Raw genomic sequence first — 24,893 nt, 5'->3', positions numbered from 1 at the left:
ATTTCATTTCTTTCTCCAATCTTCCTCCCTTTCCAACCCTACAATCCGTCCCCTTATTCTCCTTTCTCTTCAAATCGCCTCTTACACTTTAATTTACATCCTCAATTCCTCATCTACAGTCCATCCTCTTTTTAATCTACTTAAACTCTAGCTTCTTCTCCGTATTTTTCTTTATCACCCTTCTATTTTCTCCTCGAGCCGTGGGAGTTCACCATCGGGAATTTTTGTGCATTCTATTTCATTCTTTTGAGGTTGTGTGGTACATTTTCTCTCTTTGATGGCGTTGCAAGCTTTCGAGTTATATAGGTTGAGTTGTTGATTCAGGTGTTGGCTTGCGATTGTGGTTTGCCTTGTGGTATTATTCAGTGTTGAGAGTTGTGTTGGGTTTGGTGGTAGTCAATTGCAATTTTTGGGGAATTGAAGGATATTGATCTATATTGTATTGTTTGCCTTTGTGCCCCGCCCACTAAGTGTTTGAGATATGGCACAAAAGAAAAAGTTGAAGTATGGTGCATCATCTTCTTCTTCGGCTCCTGATTTTGATGCCCATAGATTTTGGGATGCAAAGGCCGAGGAAAATTATCAACTGTTTTTATCTAAGAGCATTATGCAAGAGTGGGGATTTGATACATCATTGGATTTGATCCGGATGGACCTGTTTTGAGCAATGCGGGTCGTGAGGTAATTGCGAGACATTGGAATAACTTTGTTAAACAGCCACAAGATGTCGTGGTACCCTTGGTTAAGGAGTTTTATGCAAACTTGAAGATTAAAAATGTCGAGTTCAAAGTGCTGGTGAGGGGAAATATGGTGCCCTTTGATTCTACCTCGATAAACACTATGTTTGAAATTCCTCCGATACACATTGATGAATATGTGGAGTACATGTCTGGCGAAATTGATTACGATACCATTATTCGCACTATCTGTGTTGAGGGAGCTGAATGGAGGCTTGGCAATGATTACAAACCAAAGAAGCTGCGAAAAACTAATTTGACTACGGATGCTAAGTGATGGTATAATCTGGTCTGTGCTCGCCTGAAGCCCACTGATCATGATCACGAGGTCACTAAAGAACGGTCTATTCTTGTGTACTGCATTGTTGTGGATAAAGCAGTGGATTTGGGACTTATATGTCAGGATACGATTCAGCATTCTATCGCCAATCATTCAAGTGGGGGGCTTGCTTTGCCATCTCTTATTACGGATCTGTGCGAGGCCGTGGGTATGGACTGGAGCCCTAATGAAGAACTTTTGAAGCCCAAAGCCTCCATACCATGTGATCCATCCTCCCGCTTTTCTTTTGAGTCTGAGTTGCGAGAACGAGATTCAAGATTGGCGTTCAATGCTAGAGCTGCAGCTCGACGAGTCCCAGAACCACAACCCGTGGTTCCCTTTTCTTTGGATTCCAGAGTCACATCTCTTGAGGAGGAAATCCGCCAGCACCGACGGGAGTTCAGGCACTTTCAGCATACGACTGGTGTATTGATGGATTATATGATGGGCTTTACTGACGCTTTGAGCCACCAGTTTCCTCATGCTGCGAGCTCGGCACACCCTTTCCTCCGTAATCGCAATGGCCACCTACGTATGGTCCCTCGAACCCTTCCCATGGTGCTGATGGTGATGATTTCGACGACCACTAATGGTCATCGTTCCAGGTACATGTCCTTACTTCTTTATTGTTAATCATTGAGGACAATGAATGTGCCTAAGTTTGGGGGGGGGGGGGGGGTTGACTTTGATGAAAAATTTGTCGTTGATGTTTTTATACCTTTTCTTGTTTGTAGTTTAGTTGTTTCGGAGTCGTAGGATTGTATTTTTTGTGTGTTGTGTCAAGTGGTTGGATGACAATATTTCAAGTGAACATTTGTGTTACGTACATTGTGGATTTGTGTTGTGAGTGTGAGTTGGTTATTGTGTGATTAAGTTCAAGAAATCAAGAATGAAATGAAAAAATGGCCAATGATGAAGATATTTTTTGTTTAGTATCTAAAATCCATGATCGTTAACCTACGTACAAAAATTTTTTGTTGGTGAACCAACTAGATGAGTGAATTCCTATATACTCTGTGATTTATGCTTGAACTTAATTTTGAAACATACAGACATATACATGATTGAGGCAAATTTTTTTGTAATATTTGGACATGATTTTTGTTGTTTAAGTAATTTTATCCTTAGTTGCCCTTTGAGCTGTCACTGAAATCTATGAGTACATTGGGTACAAATTATGAATCATGTTTGAAAATCATTGTTACTGTTGATGATTATTCATTTCTGCACTGATTAAAATTCATGTGATTTAATTGTGGATTAAGACTTGTCTAGAACTAAGTCGGACACCCTTCGAGGCAACATACGTGCATAACTGTGATTAGGAATTATTTAGAAAATTTTTCAGGAATCGTTTGTGCCTTTCAAGTTACCCATTGATACATTATATCTCTAGTACCTTGTTTTGAGCTTAACTGAAAAATGAATGACATGTGTGAAAACGTATGATAAAACCCCATTCAACATCATTTCAAGGCCCTAAATATACTACCTATTATAGCCTATACACTATTTCCCACTGTAGAAGGAGTAAGTTAAACGAGAAAATTGTATATGCTCCTGAATTGTATCTGAAAAGTGGAATGAAGTGTTGAGAAAAATTGAAATAAGAAAGGTAGTAGAAAAAATATGTGTGAAAAGAAAGAAAAGTTGAAAAAGGTTGTGAAATCAATGGTGTGATGAAGTGAAACTTGAAAAAAAAATGTAAAAGGAGATGAAAAATAATGATAGGTTTTAACTTACTCCTTACATTGAATTGTTATCCTTAATTTGTATCCATGAGCCAGGCCTAACATTACAAGCCGATTAAGTCCTATTGACCGAGTCACAGTCGCCCAATATACTAGTGGAGAAGGGTTGCGAGATCTTGCCTATGGACTATCGATTGACACTTTTGATGAACATGGATTTTTTTATCAAAACACGCACACACTATTTTTCATTGAAATAACCTGATTGTGTGTGTTTTCAATTGAATCTTATCTTGTTGATTGATCCATTATTATTATGCAAGTCCTCATGATCTATGAATGTGTGAATTAACTTAGATAAGAGTATTTTGAACGTGAGTTGCGGGATTTGTAAATCTTTAAGGTTCACTAGCTTGTGATTTATTTTAAAAAAAAGGTTGGTAGGTTTGAAGTGATTGGAGTAAAAAAAAATTCTCAGAATGCATTGCTGAGGCCATTGATCCATATTATTTCTTGATTTTTTTTATGGATTGAGTGAGTATTATGTGTTTTGGTTGTGGGTTTTGAGTGCTTTTTGCTCGGAACTAGCAAATAATTAAGTTTGGGGGAATTTAATAAGTGCATTCTGTGCACTTAATTTACATTGATATTCATGGTTAATTTTTTGGTTTCAAGCAAAATTATGAGTGGTTTGTTGTTGTTTGTGTGGATTTTAGGAATTACAGAAAACATTGAAGTGGTGTTGGATAGAGTTGAAAGAATCAAGAAAAAAGGATAACAGAGCAAATTTGGTTCAAGAAGTTGAAGGAAAAAGAAGAAAGGCCGAACCATGTGCGCGTCCGCTCGTGTCCTGCTGCGCGCCCGCGCGGTCTGAAGGAATTTGTGAATGCTAGAGCCCGAGAGAAGTGCGCGCCTGTGCATAAGGATCTGTGTGCCCGCGCGTGTTCGAGAATTTTGAAAGATATAATCAGATACCTAAGCGCCTGCGCGTAAGAGAAGGCGCGCCCGTGCATCGTGTTTTTGCAGCCGAGAATTTTTTTTTTTATGGAAACTTTGGGATTTTTTCGGGATTATTTTGGACAACTTTTAGGCGTATAAAAGGGAGTTTTTCTTACCCTAAGAGGGATCCAACAGCTGTCATACACACAATACTCTTGAGAGATCAACTTTGTAAGATTTTTGGAAGAATAATCAAGATTGTGAAGTGAAGAATTTCTTGGAACGAAGATGGAGGATTTTCAACCGGACACAGAAGAAAGACTACGGCTTTGTTTTACTATATTTTATACTCTTTTGATTGTTGAATTATGTTTGGATTATTAAACATGATTTGGGTGTGTTTGAATTTTATTATTAACTAATTTTCTTAGTCTAGAGGTTGATGTAGCCTGGTTGAAACATGTTCATGAATATTTACTTTTATTGAATTGAATTTCTTGAGATTAATTGTGTTTCTAGATTTGAATGTCTTTTCAATTTACTGTCCATAAATTGATTTGTTAAATTTATTTGAAATCCGGCACTCGGGAGAGGGGATTTTGAATAGGATCGTTAGAAATAACATTGTTAATTATTTATATCACTCGGAAGAGTATATGTCGTTAATATAGCCTTAAAAGAACATCGTTTTACACATATCACTAAGACTAGATTTTTAATAGGGATATTGGAATTGAATTTTAGTTGACAGAACCTATTTGATACTCGGGAGAGAAAAATAGAATAATAAGTGTTCTTGGTTATTAGTCGAAAGAAATTCATGAAAATAGATTGATTAGGAATGAATATTGTTGAAACCAGGTGAAATCAATACCTCTAGATCATTTTTCGTTGATTGATAAACCTTTAAAAATTGTGTGTGCTCGTGCTTGTTAATTTCTATCATTTCTTTAATTTTCTAGCAAATCTCTTATAAAAACTTGGTTTTATAAATAAAATTAGGACTATTTTAATTATAAGCACTGAATATTTTTACGTTACTCCTCGTGGGATCGACACTTCACTTACTCTTTACTAAAACTTGACAATCGTGCGCTTGCGAGCGTAAAATTCGCAACACCCAAGCACTTTCGCTTTTGCGAACTATGGAAGATAAAGGTCTAAATCCCAATCTAGTCGTCTATTCTGTCATGATAAATGGATTATGCAAGGGTGGAAAACCTGATGTTGCTAAAATTCTTTTCAATGAACTTCATTCGAAAGGTTTGAAGCCCGATATTGTGATTTATAACAACATGATCAGCTCACTTTGTCTAATGAGACATTTACAAGAGGCAAAAGATATGCTGATGGATATGGAAAAAGGTGGTTGTACACCCAATAGTGTGACATTAAACGTAGTTTTCCAAGGCTTGCTTAAAAGGAAAAAGCTTTCTGAAGCAATGCCACACTTGAAAGAAATGGTTAAAACTTAGAAGGGGTTTCTCAGCTGACGCCACAACTATATCCATGTTGTTTCATAGGTTCGAGAAATGTCAAGATAGTGTTCTGCTCGATTTGAACAAGAGACTTGTTCCTAAGAATGAATTATCCTTCTTCGAAACCTGAGTTTTTCTAAATTCCTAATTGAAGTTCTATGCACCTCTCAGCATTAATAAAGATATGAAAAATACTTACAAGGAAACTTAGTTCTATATACAAAACCATATCTGCCTAATTATAAAATTGAGTAAACCTATTTAATCTGAATCAATTAAATAGATTTATTTAATTATCGAATATTTTTGTAACTAGAAAATGTGCACGTACATTGCACGTTGGGAACATACGACAGATTAATTAAAATTAAAAAAAATAATAAAAAACTTGAGTAAGACAGTCTCATGAGTCAAATTTGTGAGATTGATCATTTACTATGTTTTATTAAAGTAATTTATTAATGTAAATCCTTACTATCTAATAATTGTTAAACACATTAGAAAAACTGATTTGGTCTAATTAATGTTTAGGCTAAATTGCCCTTGCTAAAAATTAATAATTACATGTCATTACTTTACTATCTAATAATTGTTAAACACATTAGAAAAACTGATTTGGTCTAATTAATATTTAGGCTAAATTGCCCTTGCTAAAAATTAATAATTACATGTCATTACTTTACTATCTAATAATTGTTAAACACATTAGAAAAACTGATTTGGTCTAATTAATGTTTACGCTAAATTGCCCTTGCTAAAAATTCATAATTACATGTCATTACTTTACTATCTAATAATTGTTAAACATATTAGAAAAACTGATTTGGTCTATTTAATGTTTAGGCTAAATTGCCCTTGCTAAAAATTCATAATTACATGTCATTGTAAATGCAAAAAACAAAAATCACGTTACAAAACCTATGCCCAAATTTGTCTTTTTATCACTGCTCATTCCACAACTTACCCCATAACTTCAACCCACGTTTGTGTCTTCCCTACAACCGATTTCTCAAATCCAATCAGTTTCATCTCCACTGTCATTGTCGCCCAAAAATAACTCAACTTCCATTCCTTCACTCATTGTTTTATCAAAGTATGTGGTTTAATTCCTTCCAAATTAATGGGATAATTCCAAATTAATGGGATAATTTTGCTTTTCGGTCTTCACTTTTACTTTCCTTAATTATTTTTTGTTTTCCATTCAATTAGAGGATGGTGATACACCGAGACTTATTATTATTTTTTTTTTGGATATAACTGCTACTGCTTTGAATCTATTTGATTAAATGTTCAAAAGCAAACTTCATGCAACAAAAATTCTGTCACAACTTTCAAGTTCTTTGTCATCGTGTCGATACAAAATCTTCGTCTGGAACTGCATTCTTGAACTCCTTTTACTCTAATTTTTTTTTAAATTTACTTTTTTGAATATTATGCACCTGTATTTTTTTAATTAATTTTTTGGTTGTATTTATGCACCTGTCAATAAGGAAACAAAATTTTTATTTCTGCATATCCAATTAGTATATTTACTATTTAATATAATTAAAAATTGCTAAATACCTTCCATGTTATTTACAAATAGAAAATGACATGATCCACTTACAGGCCCAAACTTCTGTTCAAAACCATCACCTCCTACAGAATCTAAAACTGATTACCAAGAAATGCTCAGTTTTTTAAAAAAAAAAATTTAAAAATTTAATTATCCCAAAAAATTTGCAGAATCAGTTAGTTTCCACCGGTTCGTTTAGTGCAAAAATATGTTTGTTGCTTCCACTTCTCAGATATGTTTCACCCTCTACTGAATTTTTTTCCCTCTTGAGTTTCACTACAGTCAATCGCGCACTTTTGTGGATAGTGTTGCTCATTTTTCATCAATCGTGTTGCTCCAGTCTTTCATTTTCATCTCACATGGATGATTCAAGCCTCTATTCCTGAAATTTGTATTTACTCTTCAAGTTCATTGTATCACTTGACTACGTTGGTTGTGTTACTACACTTTTTCGTTCTCATCATCCATGGAGGATTCAAGGAATGATCAAAACTTTGTCTCAGGCGCCCCTGACTCATCTAATGGTAATTGCTTCTTTTAAAAACTTAGCATTTTCTTTGCCTCTTTTTTGCTAATTTAATTTATTCAGTGCAGTTTTTTGAATTAGGTTGCAAGTATTACGAAATAAGGCAATTTTTATTTGTTAATATTAGAGTTAAACATGTGAATAACTACTTTAATTCTCAACCTATAATTGCTACAGTTTAATTATTTGGTTTTATGTTGTTATCTTCAATTATTTGTGCTAAATCACCTTCATAATTTTACGTAGGTTTAGTTTTTGCTTTAAATTTAGGAGTTTCTGTTGAATCCGATATTTTGGTGATAACAAACAACAACTCATTGTATTGGAATGGGTTGCCAACCATTGTATTTCAGGAATCTACTACAACCTCTACCAAAGCTTGTCAACCGCCCTTGCTCTCGACCGGCTGAAGACACAAGGATAAATCTATCTACCGGAAGCTTGTCAACCGCCTATGTCTCTCGACCGGTTGAAGTCTCAAGCCTATCGACTGGTCATTCAAACCAGCAGAGGACAAATATCTCTACCGGTAGAATGACAACTGCCTATCAAGATATCTCGAGACAAGTACCTGTGACAAAATGTCCTTTGCAGGATTCTTTATTAAAAGCAGAACCGGCGTATCAGAAGATTTGTTGACTCCTGCAAATCAAGACAACAGGTTGTATCAAAATGGCAAAAACACAGAATGACTGCAGATAAAGCATTCGACCGTTTATTCCAGTTTTGGACCCTGGAAGTTGTCTGCAGTGTACGATCTTCATGCAGAATCATCAATGCATTTATGAGCATTAAATGTGCATTCAATGCAGCATCAGAACGTTCAAAATAAAGACGTTGATGATTGACCTATATAAAGGGAGGATTGCTCAAGAAGTGAATAACGACGAACAAAAAAAAGAGAATAACAACAAGTGATTCGAGACAACGAAGAGAGACAAGCAATTCAGAAAAACCTCAATCACTTGAGCAATATCAGAAGTCCTCATCTGATATACTTGAGCACACTTACAAGATTATTCATCTGCTGCTCAAATAAACCCTCGCCTACAGTTCACGTATCTGATCATCAAGGATCATACTAGGTTTTCCAAGCCTCTCGACCGCTCTGCAGTCTGAGAAGCTCAACTCAACTATACTCAGTGTTGAAGAGACTTGAAGCTGCTCTGAAAGCTTCCACCAGTCTGATAAGAACTGAGAATCTTATCTGTGTAAATCTAGGAGTTTTGGATTAGGCATTGGATAAGTCCTAAGTCTGAAGTGGGTGTATTACAAGACGTTGTAATAACCAAAGTCTTCTAGTGAATTCCTTCCTAAGTGGAAGAAGGGGAGACGTAGAAGGATTAAGCCTTCGAACTTCCATAAAGATCGTGCTTTAATCTTTACTGCCTTTTATCTTACATCCTGCTCATACATTGCATTATAAACTTTGCATCACTAAAACCTCTGAACTATTTCCGCACTATTTAAGTTGTTCAAAACGTTTTAGAAGTTGAGAAAACAGATTAAGTGAACTAAACCTCACTTGATCATTTTAAAGAAGAAGAAGAAAAGTTTCAGAGTGTATTCACCCCCCCCCCCCTCTACCCTCTGAACCGATCCCAACAGTTTCTCTACATGCATGTGAATTTGTACACTTTCGCGTGTCTTTCTCTGTTTCTCTAAACTCTTCATTATTTTTCTTCATTGCAACTTAATGATTTTTGCAATAGACTATAGTCTATAGATTATTTGCCAGATAAAAATTCTCAAATATTGAAACACGTTTGATTGTTTGTCAGATAAAAAATCTCAAATATTGAAACATGTTTGATTGTGCGTCTCCTATAGAAACGTTATATTTCTATTTTTAACTTTTTAAGCATATAAATTTTAAAGTTTAAATTTCTCATTCCTATCATTGTGGTTAGGTTGTACGTATATATTTTTCCTTCTCATTGGTGTTTATATTTGATTTCTAATGTTTGACGACTACTTTTATTAATCCACAAAAATTGTAATCTGAATAATATTTATTGATTTCCAAGTAAATATAAAAAATTTATAATTGTTAATTGATTTGATATATTGGTGTGCTAACTTAAAATAACTTTATGTTCATTACTCTGTTACATTTAAAATTGAAATGAGGTTGATGATGTTACATAGGGTTAATTAAGATTCTAATATATCCTTGACATTTTTTAATTTTTTTGAAGATAATGTATCCTTCACTCTTAATAATTCTCATACATATATTGTGTTGTCTCATGTATTTGAAAATGACATCAGGAACAAGAGCATCACAATCGATATCTTGGAATATTGCAAATACGAGGCCGCATCAGCGGCGTTTTTCAACAAATGAAGAGCATGAGGCATATCTTGCACGTAGGCGTGCAAGATATCAAAGGCGTCGGATGGAATTATTAAGTACAAATAATGAAATTATGACCAACAATATAAGCACAAATCCAATTGAACGTGCAGATGGAGGAGGTAAACTATAAAACGGAAGTTGCATCAATTTTATTTTACAATCATTATTTTTAAGTTGAATTAATTTAGTTTTATTTTCGAAAATTTTTCCATGTTACATATTTAATTTTGCCATTAATATTTGAAACTAATCTCATAGGTGACGATGCTTCGTATTCTGTCCGGCACACTTCAACCTTACGTCCAAGAACTTATAGCACATGTTATTCTACTTTTGAAAGCGGTGGCACAAATGCAGTGCATGTTCCATCTGCACAAACAGATGCAGGTTATTTTATTTCACTCATTAGATGTACACATATTTAAAACATATATTATACAACTATTTTTTATAATTTTTAAAGTTGTTTTTGTTAATTAATGTCATCATATTGTTATGTCAAGAGATAAATTTCATACCTCTTATACATGCACTAAAGTAATTGTTATTTTCAAATTTATAACATCATCTTCACTAGCAAATATTAATTTTATCAAATATTGTGAAAATAATAACAACAAAATCAATGTAATATTTATTTGTTCATAAAATACTTATCTATTATTAGGTAAAACGTAATTAAATCATGATTAATTATTAACATTGTTCCACACACATACATACTTTTTAATTCGAATGCACAAACATCAGTAGAAATAAATAAACTATAAGATCTAAGGATTTAAACGAAACATTTTATGCAATGAAATTGTCTTCTTTTATATTTGATGATTCCGTATCCCAACAATATAAAGATCATAATATTTTATCAACAAACATAATAAGGATTTTTTTAAAAAAAATTAAGAAATAAGGACCGCAATATCAGTACAAAAGTTTGGTGCTTGATTTATTTTGTTAATTAATTTTTATTTTATTTTTTTTACAATTCACAACATGTAAGCGGTGAACTTTCATGATTAAATTGTTTCATGTTGTTAAATTTTTGCACTTTACAATTTCTTTAATTAAAAATTTTCTAATGTTGTAAGGTAGAATATATATTTTTCAATAATGAATTTGTTGTTGTTAAAATAAAAAATAATTTGTTCTGTGTAACACATTGATTTCATACAACAACACATAAAAAAAAATTATTTATATTTGTGTATTACATAGCCCATACGACGCGCGTGTCCCGTGCTAGCCATATATATTCCATAAACATATACAAGATATATATAGAGAATATCATTTATATTTACTAACCATTTACCTAACTGATCCAAGCAATATCAAATAAAAAAATATTATTTTATCAATACCTAATATTAATTAATTGATTAATTAGCCGCAAAACACAAAAATTCCCAATATAATAAAATTTGTTCATGAATAACAATGTGTTACAATTTACAGCATTACAAAAACTTAAATTAAATAAATCGAGAAGAAAAAATTTTCATAACATTTCACAAATTGCTCCATAAATATCATATCTTACAAATAGATAAAACATATAGGATGGTTTTTTCTTAATTACAATTACAATACTATTACATTCAATATATAAAAAAAATTAAATACACCTCAATAATAAATTTCATGTGTTTGTATTTAATATATGTTTTTTCCACTTTAATTATATTTATCCAACTACAGGAATTTATCTTACTGGTAGTGGAACTAACAATAGCAGTCTTCTGCGAACACGTCCACGGAGATTTCATAATCTGGCTAGAAATTTTATTGGCTTTCAAACACACGATCGACCGATATTGCCTAATCCAAGTACTTGCCCTCACTGTCAAGCTTTGTTGTTTCATGGAGAAACATCTCAATTGTGTTGCAGAAATGGACGTACAAAACTGGATCCAATATTATCACCAGTTGAGCTACTAGAATTATTTGTCATGAAAAATGAAGAAGGCAAACACTTTAGGCAATACATAAGAGCATACAATCATGTTTTCTCCTTTACTTCTATAGGAGTTAACATAGATCAAGCATTGGCGACTGGTTCAAATGGGATCGATTTATGCATTTCGTGCTCAGAGTAATATATATCACTCAATTGGAAGCATTCTACTACATGAAAATGGTAGGCCAAGATACATGCAAATGTATATAGTAGATACATATCATGAAGTAGATAACAGACTTCTAGAAAACCAAGAATTGAGAAGAGAATTGTTGGTAAAGATATAGAGGATACTTGATCGATGAAATCCTTTTGTGCAAGTTTTCAGACAAATTGGACAACGTCAAGATATACACAGTTGCAAACTAATCATAAAGCAGCAAAAATCAAATGAACGTCAATATTGCCTACCTACTGTATCTCAAGTCACAGCAGTTATTGTAGACAATGAATTTCCAGAAAACCTGAATTGTAGAGATATTATAGTCGAAGGAGTTAATGGACGTCTTCTGAATATTCAAGACGTGGTGGGATATTATGATCCTTTGCAATATCCACTTCTTCTACCATATGGAACATATGGCTGGGATATGAATAGTCTCATTATTGATGGAAGTCGACTGACATGTTTAGAATATTATTCCTACATTTTACAGGTTAGAAATATCCAAAATTAACATGTCATATCTTTCTTAATATTATTAACTAAATATGGATTAGAGTTTCGGTGCATTAAAAATCTCAAATTGTTAATGTCTTTTGTATTAGATACGAGAAAATGATTCATCATTATTTTTACGAGGAGGTCGTCTACTACAACAATATGTTGTTGACAATTACGTGAAGATTGAAACGCAACGGCTGAGATGGATTCGCACAAATCAGCAAAATATTCGATCAGAACTTTACCAAGGATTACAAGATTGTTTAGATGGCGGTGAAAATATTGCAGGTTTCATTTTTTTTTAATTGTGACAAATTTCCATAATAAGCTTTATTTTCTGTTATGAATTTTACATATTAAATTAAATACATTATAATGTAGGAAATGTCGGTCGTAGAATAGTACTTTCATCATCTTTCGCTGGAAGTCCACGTGATATGTATCAAAGATATCAGGATGCAATGACTTTGGTACAAACATATGAAAAGCCAGATTTATTTCTTACAATGACATGCAATCCAAATTGGAATGAAATAAAAGAGCAACTACTACCTGGCCAATCAGCTCAAGATTGTCCAGATTTGATAACAAGGGTATTCAGGGCAAAATTCGAAGAATTCAAGAAAGATGTCGTTGAGAAAGGGGTTTTAGGATAAGTACTTTCTTATTCATATGTTATCGAATACCAAAAGAGAGGTTTACCTCACGTTCATATGTTGCTCATATTTGAAACCAATGACAAGTTGCACAATCTTGATGACTTTGATTCAGTTGTACGTGCTGAAATACCATCACAAACAGATGAACCCCGTTTGTACGAAGCTGTAATCTGCCACATGATACATGGACCATGTGGATTACTAAACCCTCGGAGTCCATGTATGCGAGATGGTATTTGCAAGAAGAAATTCCCTAAACCCTTCACATCATACAGGACTCGAGAAAATGATTCATATCCTATATATCGAAGACGTGAAGCTGCATCAGTCCCAGTTAGTGAAAATGGTCAAGTAATGGTTGACAATGGTTGGTTTGTACCGTATAATCCGTGGATTCTACTAAAGTTTGATTGTCATATAAATGTTGAAGTGTGCGGCGGGATAAAATGTGTCAAATACATTTATAAGTACATTCATAAAGGACCTGATAGAGTGGCGTTAGAATTACGCAATGGACATAACTGTGATGAAATACAACAATTCGTGGATGGAAGGTGGATTTGTGCACCTGAGGCATTATGGAGAATTTTTTGTTTTGAATTTAGTCGAATGTATCCGTCAGTCTTTAGACTGCAAATACATTTACCAAATCAACGTCAATTAGATTCAGCGCAGATGAACATGAAAGTGATATATATAATTGGAGATCATGATAACTCAAAGACAATGCTGACAGAATTTTTCACAGCGAATCATGATACTTCATTAACTGAGAGATATTTGTATAGAGAATTTCCACAATATTACAGATGGGTACAATCTCAAAAAAAATGGGTTCCACGAAGGGGCTACAACAAAGTTGTTGGGAGGATATATGTTGTGTCCCCATCTGAAGGTGAGCGGTTCTATCAGCGTATCCTTTTAAATCATGTTCGAGGGCCTAGAAATTTTGAAGAACTCAGGACTATAAATGGTGTCGTGTACACAACATTCAAAGAGGCAGCTGAATATCGGGGACTTCTTCAACATGACTATTATGTTCGTCATTGTATGCAAAAAGCATTCTCTGTAAAATTTTCATCTTCATTAAGAAGGTTATTTGTGTCAGTATTGGTATTTTGTCAACCAACACGAGTTAGAGAACTTTGGAATGAGTTTCATCCTTATATGTCTGAGGATTACGGTATATCAACTTCATCGACCAATTTATTCATCACAAACAAATTGTTGCTTTAGTTACAAAGATTGTTACATCAGCATAAAATGAAACTCCGTGACTTTGATTTACCGCACATAAGTGTTCAATTTTTGGATGAATCTCCACTTCCAAGGATAATTGAGGAGGAGCTTGCTATTCAAATTTCAGATGAAGATTTCAGATCTGTAGAAAACTTAAATTCTCAACAAAGGGCAGCTTTTGGCAGTGTCGTGCAAAGTACCATGTGCAATCATCACAAACTATTCTTTATCGATGTGCCAGGTGGAACTGGAAAAACATTCTTATACCACTCAATTTTAGCGTATTTAAGAAAGAAAGAAAAATTTCTAATTGCAGTTGCAACTTCAGGAATAGCCGCTACTTTATTGCCAGGTGGAAGGACTGCACATTCATGTCTCAAAATTCCACTTAATCCAACAGTAGAAACTCTTTGAAACATTGAAAAACAAAAAGATCTTGCGGAGTTGATCAGACGCGCATCAGGTATTGTGTTGGACGAAGCTCCGATGGCTAATCGTTATGCTTTTGAATCTGTCAACAAAACTTTTCAAGATATTATGGAAAACATGTTGCCATTTGGTGGGAAAACTATGATTTTTGGTGGAGATTTTCGTCAAGTATTACCTGTCGTTAAAAAAGGATCCGCACGAGAACAAATTGCTGCAAGCATTTCAAGGTCGACATTTTGGAATGATGTTAATGTAATACATCTTTATCAAAATATGAGATCTGTGGAAGACATTGAGTTCTCACAATTACTACTACGCATAGGCGATGGTTTGCAACATTGCGTAAATGGTGATTTTATAAAATTACCAGATTCAATGGTCATACCATGGGAAAACGAACATTCAATTTCTCAATTGATTGATTTTGTTTTTCCAGATATGGTAGAACATATCAATGATGCAAACTATATGGTCAGTAGAGCCATCATTACTCCCAAAAATGCCGATGTTGATAAAATAAATGAATTGCTCATTTCAAAATTTCCTGGGGAAGAAAGAGAATATGCATCTTGGGATACCATTGAAGATGACAACAACAACCTTTTCCAAGAAGAGTTCTTAAATACTCTAAGTCCAAGTGGTTTGCCACTACATAGAATCGTATTAAAAGTAGGTTGTCCTATTATGCTCTTACGAAATGTGGGACCTGAACTTGGACTATGCAATGGAACAAGGTTGATATGTCGCAATCTTTACACAAACTTCATAGATGCTGAGATTATAGCGGGTCCTCATAAAGGCACAAGATATTTTCTCCACCGAATGCCTTTGAAAAGTGAACTAGATTCTGGATTGCCATTGGAGTTGACACGTAAACAATTTCCTATAAGATTAAGTTTTGCTCTCACAATAAATAAAGCACAGGGAAAAACTATACCAAATGTAGGTATATTTTTACATGATCATGTGTTCAGCCATGGTCAACTCTACGTTGCACTTTCAAGAGGTGTTTCACAGCAATCCACAAAATTTTTGGTCAGAGATGGAAAACTAAATCATAGATTTGGTGTTTACACCAAAAACGTCGTTTACAAGGACGTGTTACTTCACAATAATTGATCATTAAAAATGATATGATGTTATGGTTTTTTCTTTCACACTGAGAAAATTACTCACATATTTGCTGACGTAACTTTTTTACTATGCAGGTCATCAGTGGAACAATTTGACCAATTACGATTTGTTTTACACTAATAACATTCACAATGTATTGTACCTAATACTATCAACGGACCTTTTTTGTCTGTTATTGTGCTATTGAAAATGCAACTTATTATAATTTTATTACAATAATTTTGTAGCTTATGAGGATTCAAACCACTGGATTACGATGGAACTATCGGCATGAGTGCCCACCAAATTCAGAAAGAAATGAGACACATGTAAGTTTTATATTTAAACGCAAAATTTTTTCATTAAACCATAATTTGTGTTTATGTACCCATGCTTTAACAACTATGTCATTTCAATTGTTATGCTTAATATTCATGTACAAACGTCGCACACGTATCGTGTGTGCCTCGGTCGCTAGTCACAAGAAAACATTGGTTGGAAGAAATGATTGCAAATTAAAAAATTAAAAACTCTAAAAATATCATATCAAAACGATATTTTATTGTTTTTTATTTATGTACTTTATAAATAAAAATCACAATAATATGTTGGTTGCAAAACATTTTAATTTAAACACATAAGTTAAAATAGACGTGAGATTCTCATGCCTAAGTGCAATAGAGTTTCTTGAGATCTGTCTATATTTGAGTGTTCTAGCCATATTAGCGAAGACTAGCAAGAAACATTGTGCTACTGAGGTCGTAATGAAACTGTGCTCATTTGCAAGGCTCTCGACTTTTACGGACTAACGACAGATGAAAGATAGTCCTTAATACTTGATAGGTATTGGGAGTATCTATTGGATTAATAGAAACTTTAGATTAAAAAAATAGGCATATGATGTTCACTTATATTTAGGTTGGGACTTTATAGACTTTGTGCTACTAAACCAATTTTTTAGAGATACGTAAGTATTGACTGAGATATCAAGCTGGGTATGTATTTTTATATGTTGCAATATTATTTGTCATATGATGCATATTATCTTGTAATATATGTATGACCATGTGCTAATCACATTGAGCCTGATATCCTTTGAGATAGTTAGTTGGGTAGGATCGTTCAACTCTTGTTTCTTGTAACCGTGAGAAGTTAATTTTATAAGATATATTTCTTATTTAGGTCAGACATGAAAAAATATTAATTTTTTTGTCAAATGTATTTTTTATTTGTAAATATGATCAAAATATTGAAAATCAAACCACATTATATAGGTGATATTTTTATAAATATATAATTTTTTGACCACGTGTTGAAAAAAGATATTAGAATATTAGAAACTCTTAAAAATATATATATTATTTAAACATAAAAGAGATTGTAAAATTATGAACTTAAAAAAATATATATCGCAATGATCTTTTAACATGTTTTTTTAAAGTAATTTATAAATATAAAATCACAACAAAATGTTAGATAAAGACACTTTTATTTAAACATAACAACTTCTAGTCAATTTCATAAACAAATGAATTACAGATTTAAAAAATTAAAAACTCTAAAAAAATATCAAAATGATTTGTTATCATTTTTTGTTAAAATATTTTATAATTGTAAACTACAATTGTTGCAAAAAAATTTTATTTAAACACATAAGTTCAAAGAGATGCGAGATTTTCGTTCTTAAGTGCACATTCAAAGGTTCATGGGCCATTCAATCTATATTTAAGTGTTTTTATTCATATTATCGAGAACCAACAAGGACCAAGATGCTACCGAGGTCATAGCGAAATAGGTCTCAAGTTGCGGCATTTTTTTACTTATGTGGACTAACGACAAATGGAGTTATAGTCCCGAATCCCTTTATTAATTGGGAGTTTGGGAGTAGCTATTGGATAAACATGTACTTATCTTTAGGCTAGGACTTTAGCACCTGTGTTCTTAAACCAGCTGTTTAGATGTACATAAGTACTGATTGAGGTATCAAATTGAGTATGTATTTTTTTGTTGCATTTATATTTTTTTACATTATTAATAGTCATATGAGCATGTTTATCCTGTCATGTTATATGTGAACATGTGTGTATCAAGTTGAGCCTGATAACCATTGAGTTATTCAGTGATGTATGGTCGCTCAAATCTTGTTTCTTGTAACCATGTGACACCCACTAGATACATAGAGCAACGTGTGCAACCTTAGCCATGAAAATTTTAGTCCAAGATCACAGTTAGTGTGTGTAGAACCCATTGGATTTTTGGAGCAGCATACTCATACTGGAGATGACTATACTCTTAACACACGTTTCAATATTTGATCCCTGCTTACCAAAGTAGTCATACTTCATGCATTGCATGTAAACATGTGTATTAAAAGATTATATACGTACATGACGATTTCACTCACGTCCTTGTTTCGATCACGAACATCACATTCGATGAGATAACTTGCAAGTTATCTATCCAGAGAAAAACAATAAAATAAATTAACAAAAAAATAAAAACTTTGACCAATACCGGTAAATTAAAAAATTTAAACAACAAAAAATATATCACATTAATTTTTTGACCATATTTTATTTAATTATTTTTTAAATACAAACCAAAAAAATTTAGATATAGAAATAGAAAATTTAGATATAGAAAATCAAACCACATGATGTAGTTGATATTTTTTATTTAAATATATAATTTAAACATATAATTTCTGGTTAATGACCACAAGTAAAATAAGACTAATAGCAAATTAGAAGCTCTGAACCCTTGAGATATTCAATTGAGTAAGGTCGCTCCACTCTTATTTCTTGTAACCATGTGACACCCACAGAGTACATAGAGCAGTGTATGCAAACTTACCATGACAGTTTTAGTCCAAGATCATAGTTAGTATGTGTATTGTATTTTCGGAGAAGCGTGCTCATACTTGAGATACCTTTAATCTAAGCACGAGTTTCAATGTTTGATCCCTGCTTATTAGAGTAGTCATGCTTCATGTATTGCATGTATACTAATAGATTACATGCATAAAGATTTCACTCACATCCCTGTTTCTATCACTAACATCACATTAGACAATACAATTTGCAAATTGTTCAGGAGGTGGATAAATGTTCATTCGATTGCCAAGGCCTAGGAGCAGATGTTACCGATAGTTCTAGTTTAAATTTATTTCTGTTATTTTGTTGTAATTCGATTGCGTTATATAATTAATTCTTAAGTTTTTAGTTATCTTCCGTTATTTATATGTTAATATTTTAATTAAGTTAGTTACATTCTTATCAAGTGATTGGTTGTTGTTCCAGGTAGGGTGACAAGTAAATAAAGAAATTTTAAAATTTTAAAAATTATATACAACAAAAAGTATATCACATTATTTTTTTGACCATATGTATTAAATACAAACCGTAAAAATTTAGATAGAAATAAAAAATTAGATATAGGAAAAACATATATTTTGTAGTTAATTTTTGAAATTAAAATTAAGAGATTAGAGAATTATAAAATCTAAAATACACATTCAGAGGTTTCCAAGCCATTTATTCTATATTTAAGTGTTTCTATTTATATTATCAAGAGCCAGCAAGAGTCAAGGTCCTACCGAGGTCAAAGAGAAATTGTTCTCAAGTTGCGACATTTTTGAGTTATGTAGACTAACGACAGATAAAGTTATAGTCCCGAATCTTTTTCTTAATTGGAACTTTGACAGTAGCTATTGGATAAGCACACACTTATATTTAGGCTAGGTATTTTGACCCTATGTTCATAAACCAGTTGTTTAGATGTACATAAGTATTGAATGAGATATCAAGTTTAGTATGCATATTTTTTTGTTGCATTGTTATTTGTTGCATTATTAATAGTCATATGATGCATGTTTATTATGTCATGTGATATATGAACATGTATGTATCATGTTGAGCCCTGATAACATTTAAGATATTCAGTTGAGTAGGTCGCTCAACCCTCGTTTCTGATAACCATGCGACAACCACTGGGTACATAGAGCAGCATGTGCAATCTTACCCTTGACAGTTTTAGTCAAGATCATAGTTAGTATGTGTAGCACCAATTGAATTTTCGGAGCAGCGTGCTCATACTGGGGATGCTTATAATCAGCATGAGCTCCAATGTTTAATCTATGCTTACCAGAGTAGTAATGCTTCATGCATTGCATGTAAGCATGTGTACTAAGAGATTACGTACATGATGATTTCACTCACGACCATGTTTCTATCACGAACATCACATTCGACGAGACAACTTTCAAGTTGTACAGGAGGTGGATCAATGTTCATTCGATTACCAAGGCGTAGGAGCAAAGGTTACCGATAGTTTTAGTTTAAATTTATTTTTGTATTTTGTTGTAATTTGATTGAGTTATATAATTGATTCTTAAATTTCAGTTATCTTCCGCTATTTATATGTTAATATTTTAATTGAGTTAATTACATGCTTATGAAGTGATTAGTTGTGGATCCGGGTCGAGTAACAAGTAAATTAAGAAATTTAAAAATTTTAAACGACAAAAAGTTTATCACATTATTTTTTTGACCATACTTTATTTACTTAGTTTTATATACAAACCGTAAAAATTTTGATAGAAATAAAAAATTATATATAGAAAACCAAGTCACATGAGGTAGTTGATATTTTTATTTAAATACTTAACTTAAACATATAATTTATGATCAATGACAATAAGTATAATAAGGCCAATAGAAAATTAGAAGCTCTGAAAAAAATTAATATAACTTTTATTAAAAATATTATTTGTGGTTAATTTTTGAAAGTAGAATAAAGAGTTTAACGAATTATAAGATCTAAAAATGCACATTCAGAAGTTTCTAGTCATTCAATATATATTTAAGTGTTTATATTCATATTATCGAGAACCAGTAAGGACCAAGGTGCTATCGAGATTATAAAAAAATTGTTCTCAAGTTGGGGCACACTATAAAATTATGAAATTAAAAAAATTTAATCAACAAAAGGTATACACATTAATCTTTTGACCAAATTTTATTTAATTTAATTTTAAATACAAACCGTAAAATTTAAAAAAAATAAAAAAAATTAGATATAAGAAACCAAATCACATGATTTAGTTGATATTTTTATTTAGGTATATAATTTTAAACATATAATTTTTTGTTAATGACAATAATGAGAAAATAACAAACAGACAATGCACAATAATGAATGAGAAAATAAAAAAACAATTAATAACTAAAAAAATTAAAATTGATACCAAAGTAAAAATTATTGGTAGAAAAAATTATTGAAGAACATAATTTTCCGCCTTTTTTTAAAATAATCAATGAATTTAAAAATAATGTATGATAACAAAATCAAAAAAATAATGCACAACAATTAATGAAGAAAAGAAAAAAATAATTAATAAGAAAAATAGTTAGTAAGGGTACCAAAGTAAATTCACAATGAAAGCTACATATTTATATATATAAAATAAAATTTAAAATAATCAATGAATTTAAAAATAATGTATGATACAAATTTTTGGTAGAAAAAATTATTGAAGAACATAATTTTCAGCCTTATTTTTAAAAAATCAATGAATTTAAAAATAATGTATGATAACAAAATCAAACAAATAATGCACAAAAATTAATGAAGAAAAGAAAAAAACAATTAATAAAAAAACAGTTAATAAGGGTACCAAAGTAAATTCACAATGAAAGCTACATTTATATATATATATATATATAATTTTAAAATAACCAATGAATTTAAAAATAATATATGATACAAATTATTGGTAGAAACAATTATTGAAGAACATAACTTTCAGTCTTATTTTTAAAAAATCAATGAATTTAAAAATAATGTATGATAACAAAATCAAACAAATAATGCACAACAATTAATGAAGAAAAGAAAAAAACAATTAATAAGAAAAACAGTTAATAAGTATACCAAAATAAATTCACAATGAAAGCTACATATTTATATATATACTAGAAAAACATATGTGCGTTGCACATAGGCGCACTTTAATGTATCAATGTGATAGGTTACACCTAAAAATTCAACTGGGCCTGAGCCCAATCATGAAGGTCCACTCCAAATATTTTTCAGGCCCAAGCTTATTTAAATATTTTATATATTTAATTCAAGCAGGCCCTGAATTCTACAAAAGCCCATAAGCGGCTCAAGCCCGTGAAACTCTCCGAATATCTATAAATAGCTCAAGTCACCTCATTATTAAGGTACACACTTTCTTTAGCACTATATCGCTCTACTCTCGATTATTATTCCTTGAGTAATAACTGACTTGATCGTCGGAGTGCCTTCGTCGGGAACTCTCCCGGCTCCTCTGACTTTGTTTTGTGACGTAGGAACAACCCACTGAAGATCTTCCAAGGGAACGTACAAGGATTTATTCATACTCCAGACTTTGCGGAAGAAACGTGTTGAGTACAAGTGATTTTTGGCTACATCAGCTTGGCGCCGTCTGTGGAAAACTGTTCATTACGTCATTGAGAACACATATTACTTCAAAAATGTCTCAAGGAAATATTAACAATGGAAACGCACCGCCGAGTATTACTCTCACCCGTGAAGACTTGACTGCGCTAATGGAAAACACAGCAGCACTCGCAGCAAAAGATGCAGTTGCTCAGTACCTAGAAACCCGCAAGCACAAAAGCAGCAAGAAAAAGGCTTAGACTGAAGGCTCGTCATCTCTTGACCCTAATAACGGAGACCCAAATAAAGATAAGTCTAAAGTGAATGATAAAGATCAAGGGGGGACCAAGAAAAATACTACTCAGAAAGACGGTGAAGCAAGTGTTCACATAGTTCATGACATTTCTGGCGAAAACAAGATCACTAATCCAGCTCGGAAGGATGGATCTCGCACACATGTAATTGGAGAGAATATGTCCGCAATTTTGCCGTCACGTCGAAGCCCCTTCACTGATGACATATTATCTGAAGCATTACCAAAGGGAGTCAAAATCCCCAGCTTACCTGAGTTCAATGAAACGAGTGACCCCCAAGACCATATTGACAAATTCTACGCGAAAGCGGATTTGTATGATATCACAGATGCTGCATACTGTAAAATTTTCCGAACAACATTATCAGGAAGAGCACTCACATGGTTCAACAAGTTACCCTCTGGATCTATTGCCAATTTGGAGCAACTTACTGATTGCTTCATCCAGCAATTCTCAATTAACAAAAAATACCCAAAAACAGCAGCATATTTGTTCACAGTCATTCAAAAAGAAGGAGAATGTTTGAGGGACTATGTTCGGCGATTTACTCATGCGGTGCACGAAGTCTTACACGTGAACCATGATTTGTTAGCTGGAATAATGCAACAAAACTTGCGCCATCGGAAGTTCAAAGAATCAATAGCGGGAAGGCCGCCCAAAAACTTAGAGGAATTATTGGAAAGAGCTGAGAAATACATACGGGTTGAAGAATCTATAGAGCCACACTACAATAAAAGAAAGAGAGAAGAAGATAAATCAGATATTAGAAAGCGAGACGAGAAGCGAACAACACAGAGCCCCCGCCTCCAAAATACGCCCCTCAATGCACGTCTGACCGATATACTGGTAGTGGCTGAAAAACAAGGGTTGTTGCGTCCCCCTCGCCCAATGCAAAATAACCCAAAGCGCCAGCGTTCGGACAAGTACTGCCATTTTCATAAAGATAAAGGCCATACTACAGAAGATTGCTTCAGTTTGCGAGCAGAAATTGAAAAACTCATAAAACGCGGGCATTTGGGAAATTTTGTGGACAAGTCCCGCGGTGAGAAGAGAGATGACAGGCGTTGGGACGAACAACCAAAACGTGACTATCAAAAGAGACATGATGAAACTGGGAAACAACATGAACGAGCTGATGAAAATTTGCCCTCAGGAGGGGTAATCGCCGTAATCACTGGGGGGCCTGCTTGTGACGACTCGAACAATGCAAGAAAAGCTCTTCTGCGGGCAGCAAAAGGAACCAACAATTTATCTAGCCCCACATCCTTGTCGATATATGAAATTGGAACCATCCAAGAGGGATTATCATTCAGTGACAAAGATCTGGAGAACCCTTGGGGCACCCATAATGATGCTTTAATTATCTCAGCCACAATCTCCAATTTCTGGGTAAAGAAAATTCTAGTGGATTCAGGAAGTTCAGCCGACATAATTTTTCATGATGCATTCGTGAAGTTGGGTATTAGTAATGCACAGTTAGCTCCAGTCAACACTCCATTAGTTGGATTTTCCGGAGAAATAGTTGAAGCTTTGGGAGAAATAACGCTTCCTCTTTCCTTGGGTTCTTACCCCAAAAGATCTACTAAAATGATGAAATTCATTGTAGTAAAGGCTTCATCTACATACAATGTGATATTGGGACGACCAAGTCTCAATATATTCCAAGCCATCGGATCGACATATCATATGAAGCTGAAGTTTCTGACTCCAGGAGGAGTAGGAGAAGCCATTGGTGACCATCGTCTAGCCAGAGAATGTCATGCGGTGACATTGCGGGGTTCATCAGGAAATCGTAAAAGACAAGTTTCCAGTGAGGAAAGAGCACCAAAACCTGGAAAAATTTTACGTGAAAACGGAATACATTTGGTGGATGAAGAAGCCCAGAGCAAAGAGAGAATAACAGCAACCAAAACTCTGAAACATGTGGCAATCATTCCAACTGATCCCAAGAAAACCCTAAAGATCGGGACCGAATTACCTCCTGAGCTGGAAGAGAAGTTGAAAAATTTTCTTGGTGGCAATTTGGACGTGTTTGCTGGGGTGATGAGCATCTGCCAGGAATACCTCATGAATATGCGCTTCATCACCTCCGTGTTGATCCGAAAATGAGACCGGTGAAGCAAAAGAAAAGAGCATTTGGTCCAAAGAAAAATCGGCATATAGCCGCAGAAGTGGAGAAACTCTTAGTGGCAAAGTACATCAGGCCAGTTTCATACCCAGATTTGCTTGCAAATGTGGTTTTAGTACCGAAACCTGGAGGAAAGTGGCGTTTGTGTATAGATTTCACTGATCTCAACAAAGCATGCCCCAAAGATCCGTTTCCACTCCCTCGAATTGACTTGTTAGTCGATTCGACAGCAGGATGCGAGCTGCTCACTTTTCTTGATGCATATCAAGGATACAATCAGATCGGCCTAGCGCCCGAAGACCAGGAAAAAGCAAGTTTCATCACTGATCGAGGGATTTATTGTTATGATGTAATGCCGTT

General features: G+C 33.4%; 3 protein-coding genes across 3 annotated transcripts; all 3 read left to right on the top strand.

The window, feature by feature from the left end:
- The first annotated feature begins 12,941 nt into the window (after window positions 1-12,941).
- LOC140862211 (uncharacterized) lies at window positions 12,942-14,540 on the top strand. The gene is made up of 2 exons (XM_073265217.1): window positions 12,942-14,000; window positions 14,124-14,540. The coding sequence occupies exons 1-2, from the start codon at window positions 12,942-12,944 to the stop codon at window positions 14,538-14,540; spliced, it is 1,476 nt and encodes a 491-aa protein (XP_073121318.1).
- A 72-nt stretch (window positions 14,541-14,612) lies between these two features.
- LOC140862210 (uncharacterized) lies at window positions 14,613-22,351 on the top strand. The gene is made up of 4 exons (XM_073265216.1): window positions 14,613-15,561; window positions 15,764-15,822; window positions 15,917-15,997; window positions 22,127-22,351. Exons 1-4 carry the CDS (start codon window positions 14,613-14,615, stop codon window positions 22,349-22,351), a joined length of 1,314 nt encoding a protein of 437 aa, XP_073121317.1.
- Window positions 22,352-22,564: 213 nt separating this feature from the next.
- Window positions 22,565-24,514, top strand: LOC140862209 (uncharacterized). The gene has a single exon (XM_073265215.1). It carries the CDS (start codon window positions 22,565-22,567, stop codon window positions 24,512-24,514), a length of 1,950 nt encoding a protein of 649 aa, XP_073121316.1.
- The last annotated feature ends 379 nt before the right edge of the window (window positions 24,515-24,893 follow it).

The sequence above is a fragment of the Henckelia pumila genome, chromosome 4 (genome assembly GCF_033568475.1).
Source record: "Henckelia pumila isolate YLH828 chromosome 4, ASM3356847v2, whole genome shotgun sequence".
In the NCBI taxonomy this organism is placed as follows: Eukaryota; Viridiplantae; Streptophyta; class Magnoliopsida; order Lamiales; family Gesneriaceae; genus Henckelia; species Henckelia pumila.
This window is presented reverse-complemented; position numbering and strand designations above follow the sequence as displayed.

Bases quoted from the DNA above. Each gene is read 5' to 3' on its own strand.
- LOC140862211 (XM_073265217.1), top strand. From the start codon at position 12,942: ATGTTGCTCATATTTGAAACCAATGACAAGTTGCACAATCTTGATGAC. The intron at 14,001-14,123 runs GTATTTTGTCAA...TTGTTGCTTTAG, and splicing joins GGTTATTTGTGTCAGTATTG to TTACAAAGATTGTTACATCA.
- LOC140862210 (XM_073265216.1), top strand. From the start codon at position 14,613: ATGGCTAATCGTTATGCTTTTGAATCTGTCAACAAAACTTTTCAAGAT. The intron at 15,562-15,763 runs GTGTTTCACAGC...TTTACTATGCAG, and splicing joins CTACGTTGCACTTTCAAGAG to GTCATCAGTGGAACAATTTG. The intron at 15,998-22,126 runs GTAAGTTTTATA...TGGCTACATCAG, and splicing joins CAGAAAGAAATGAGACACAT to CTTGGCGCCGTCTGTGGAAA.
- LOC140862209 (XM_073265215.1), top strand. From the start codon at position 22,565: ATGTCCGCAATTTTGCCGTCACGTCGAAGCCCCTTCACTGATGACATA.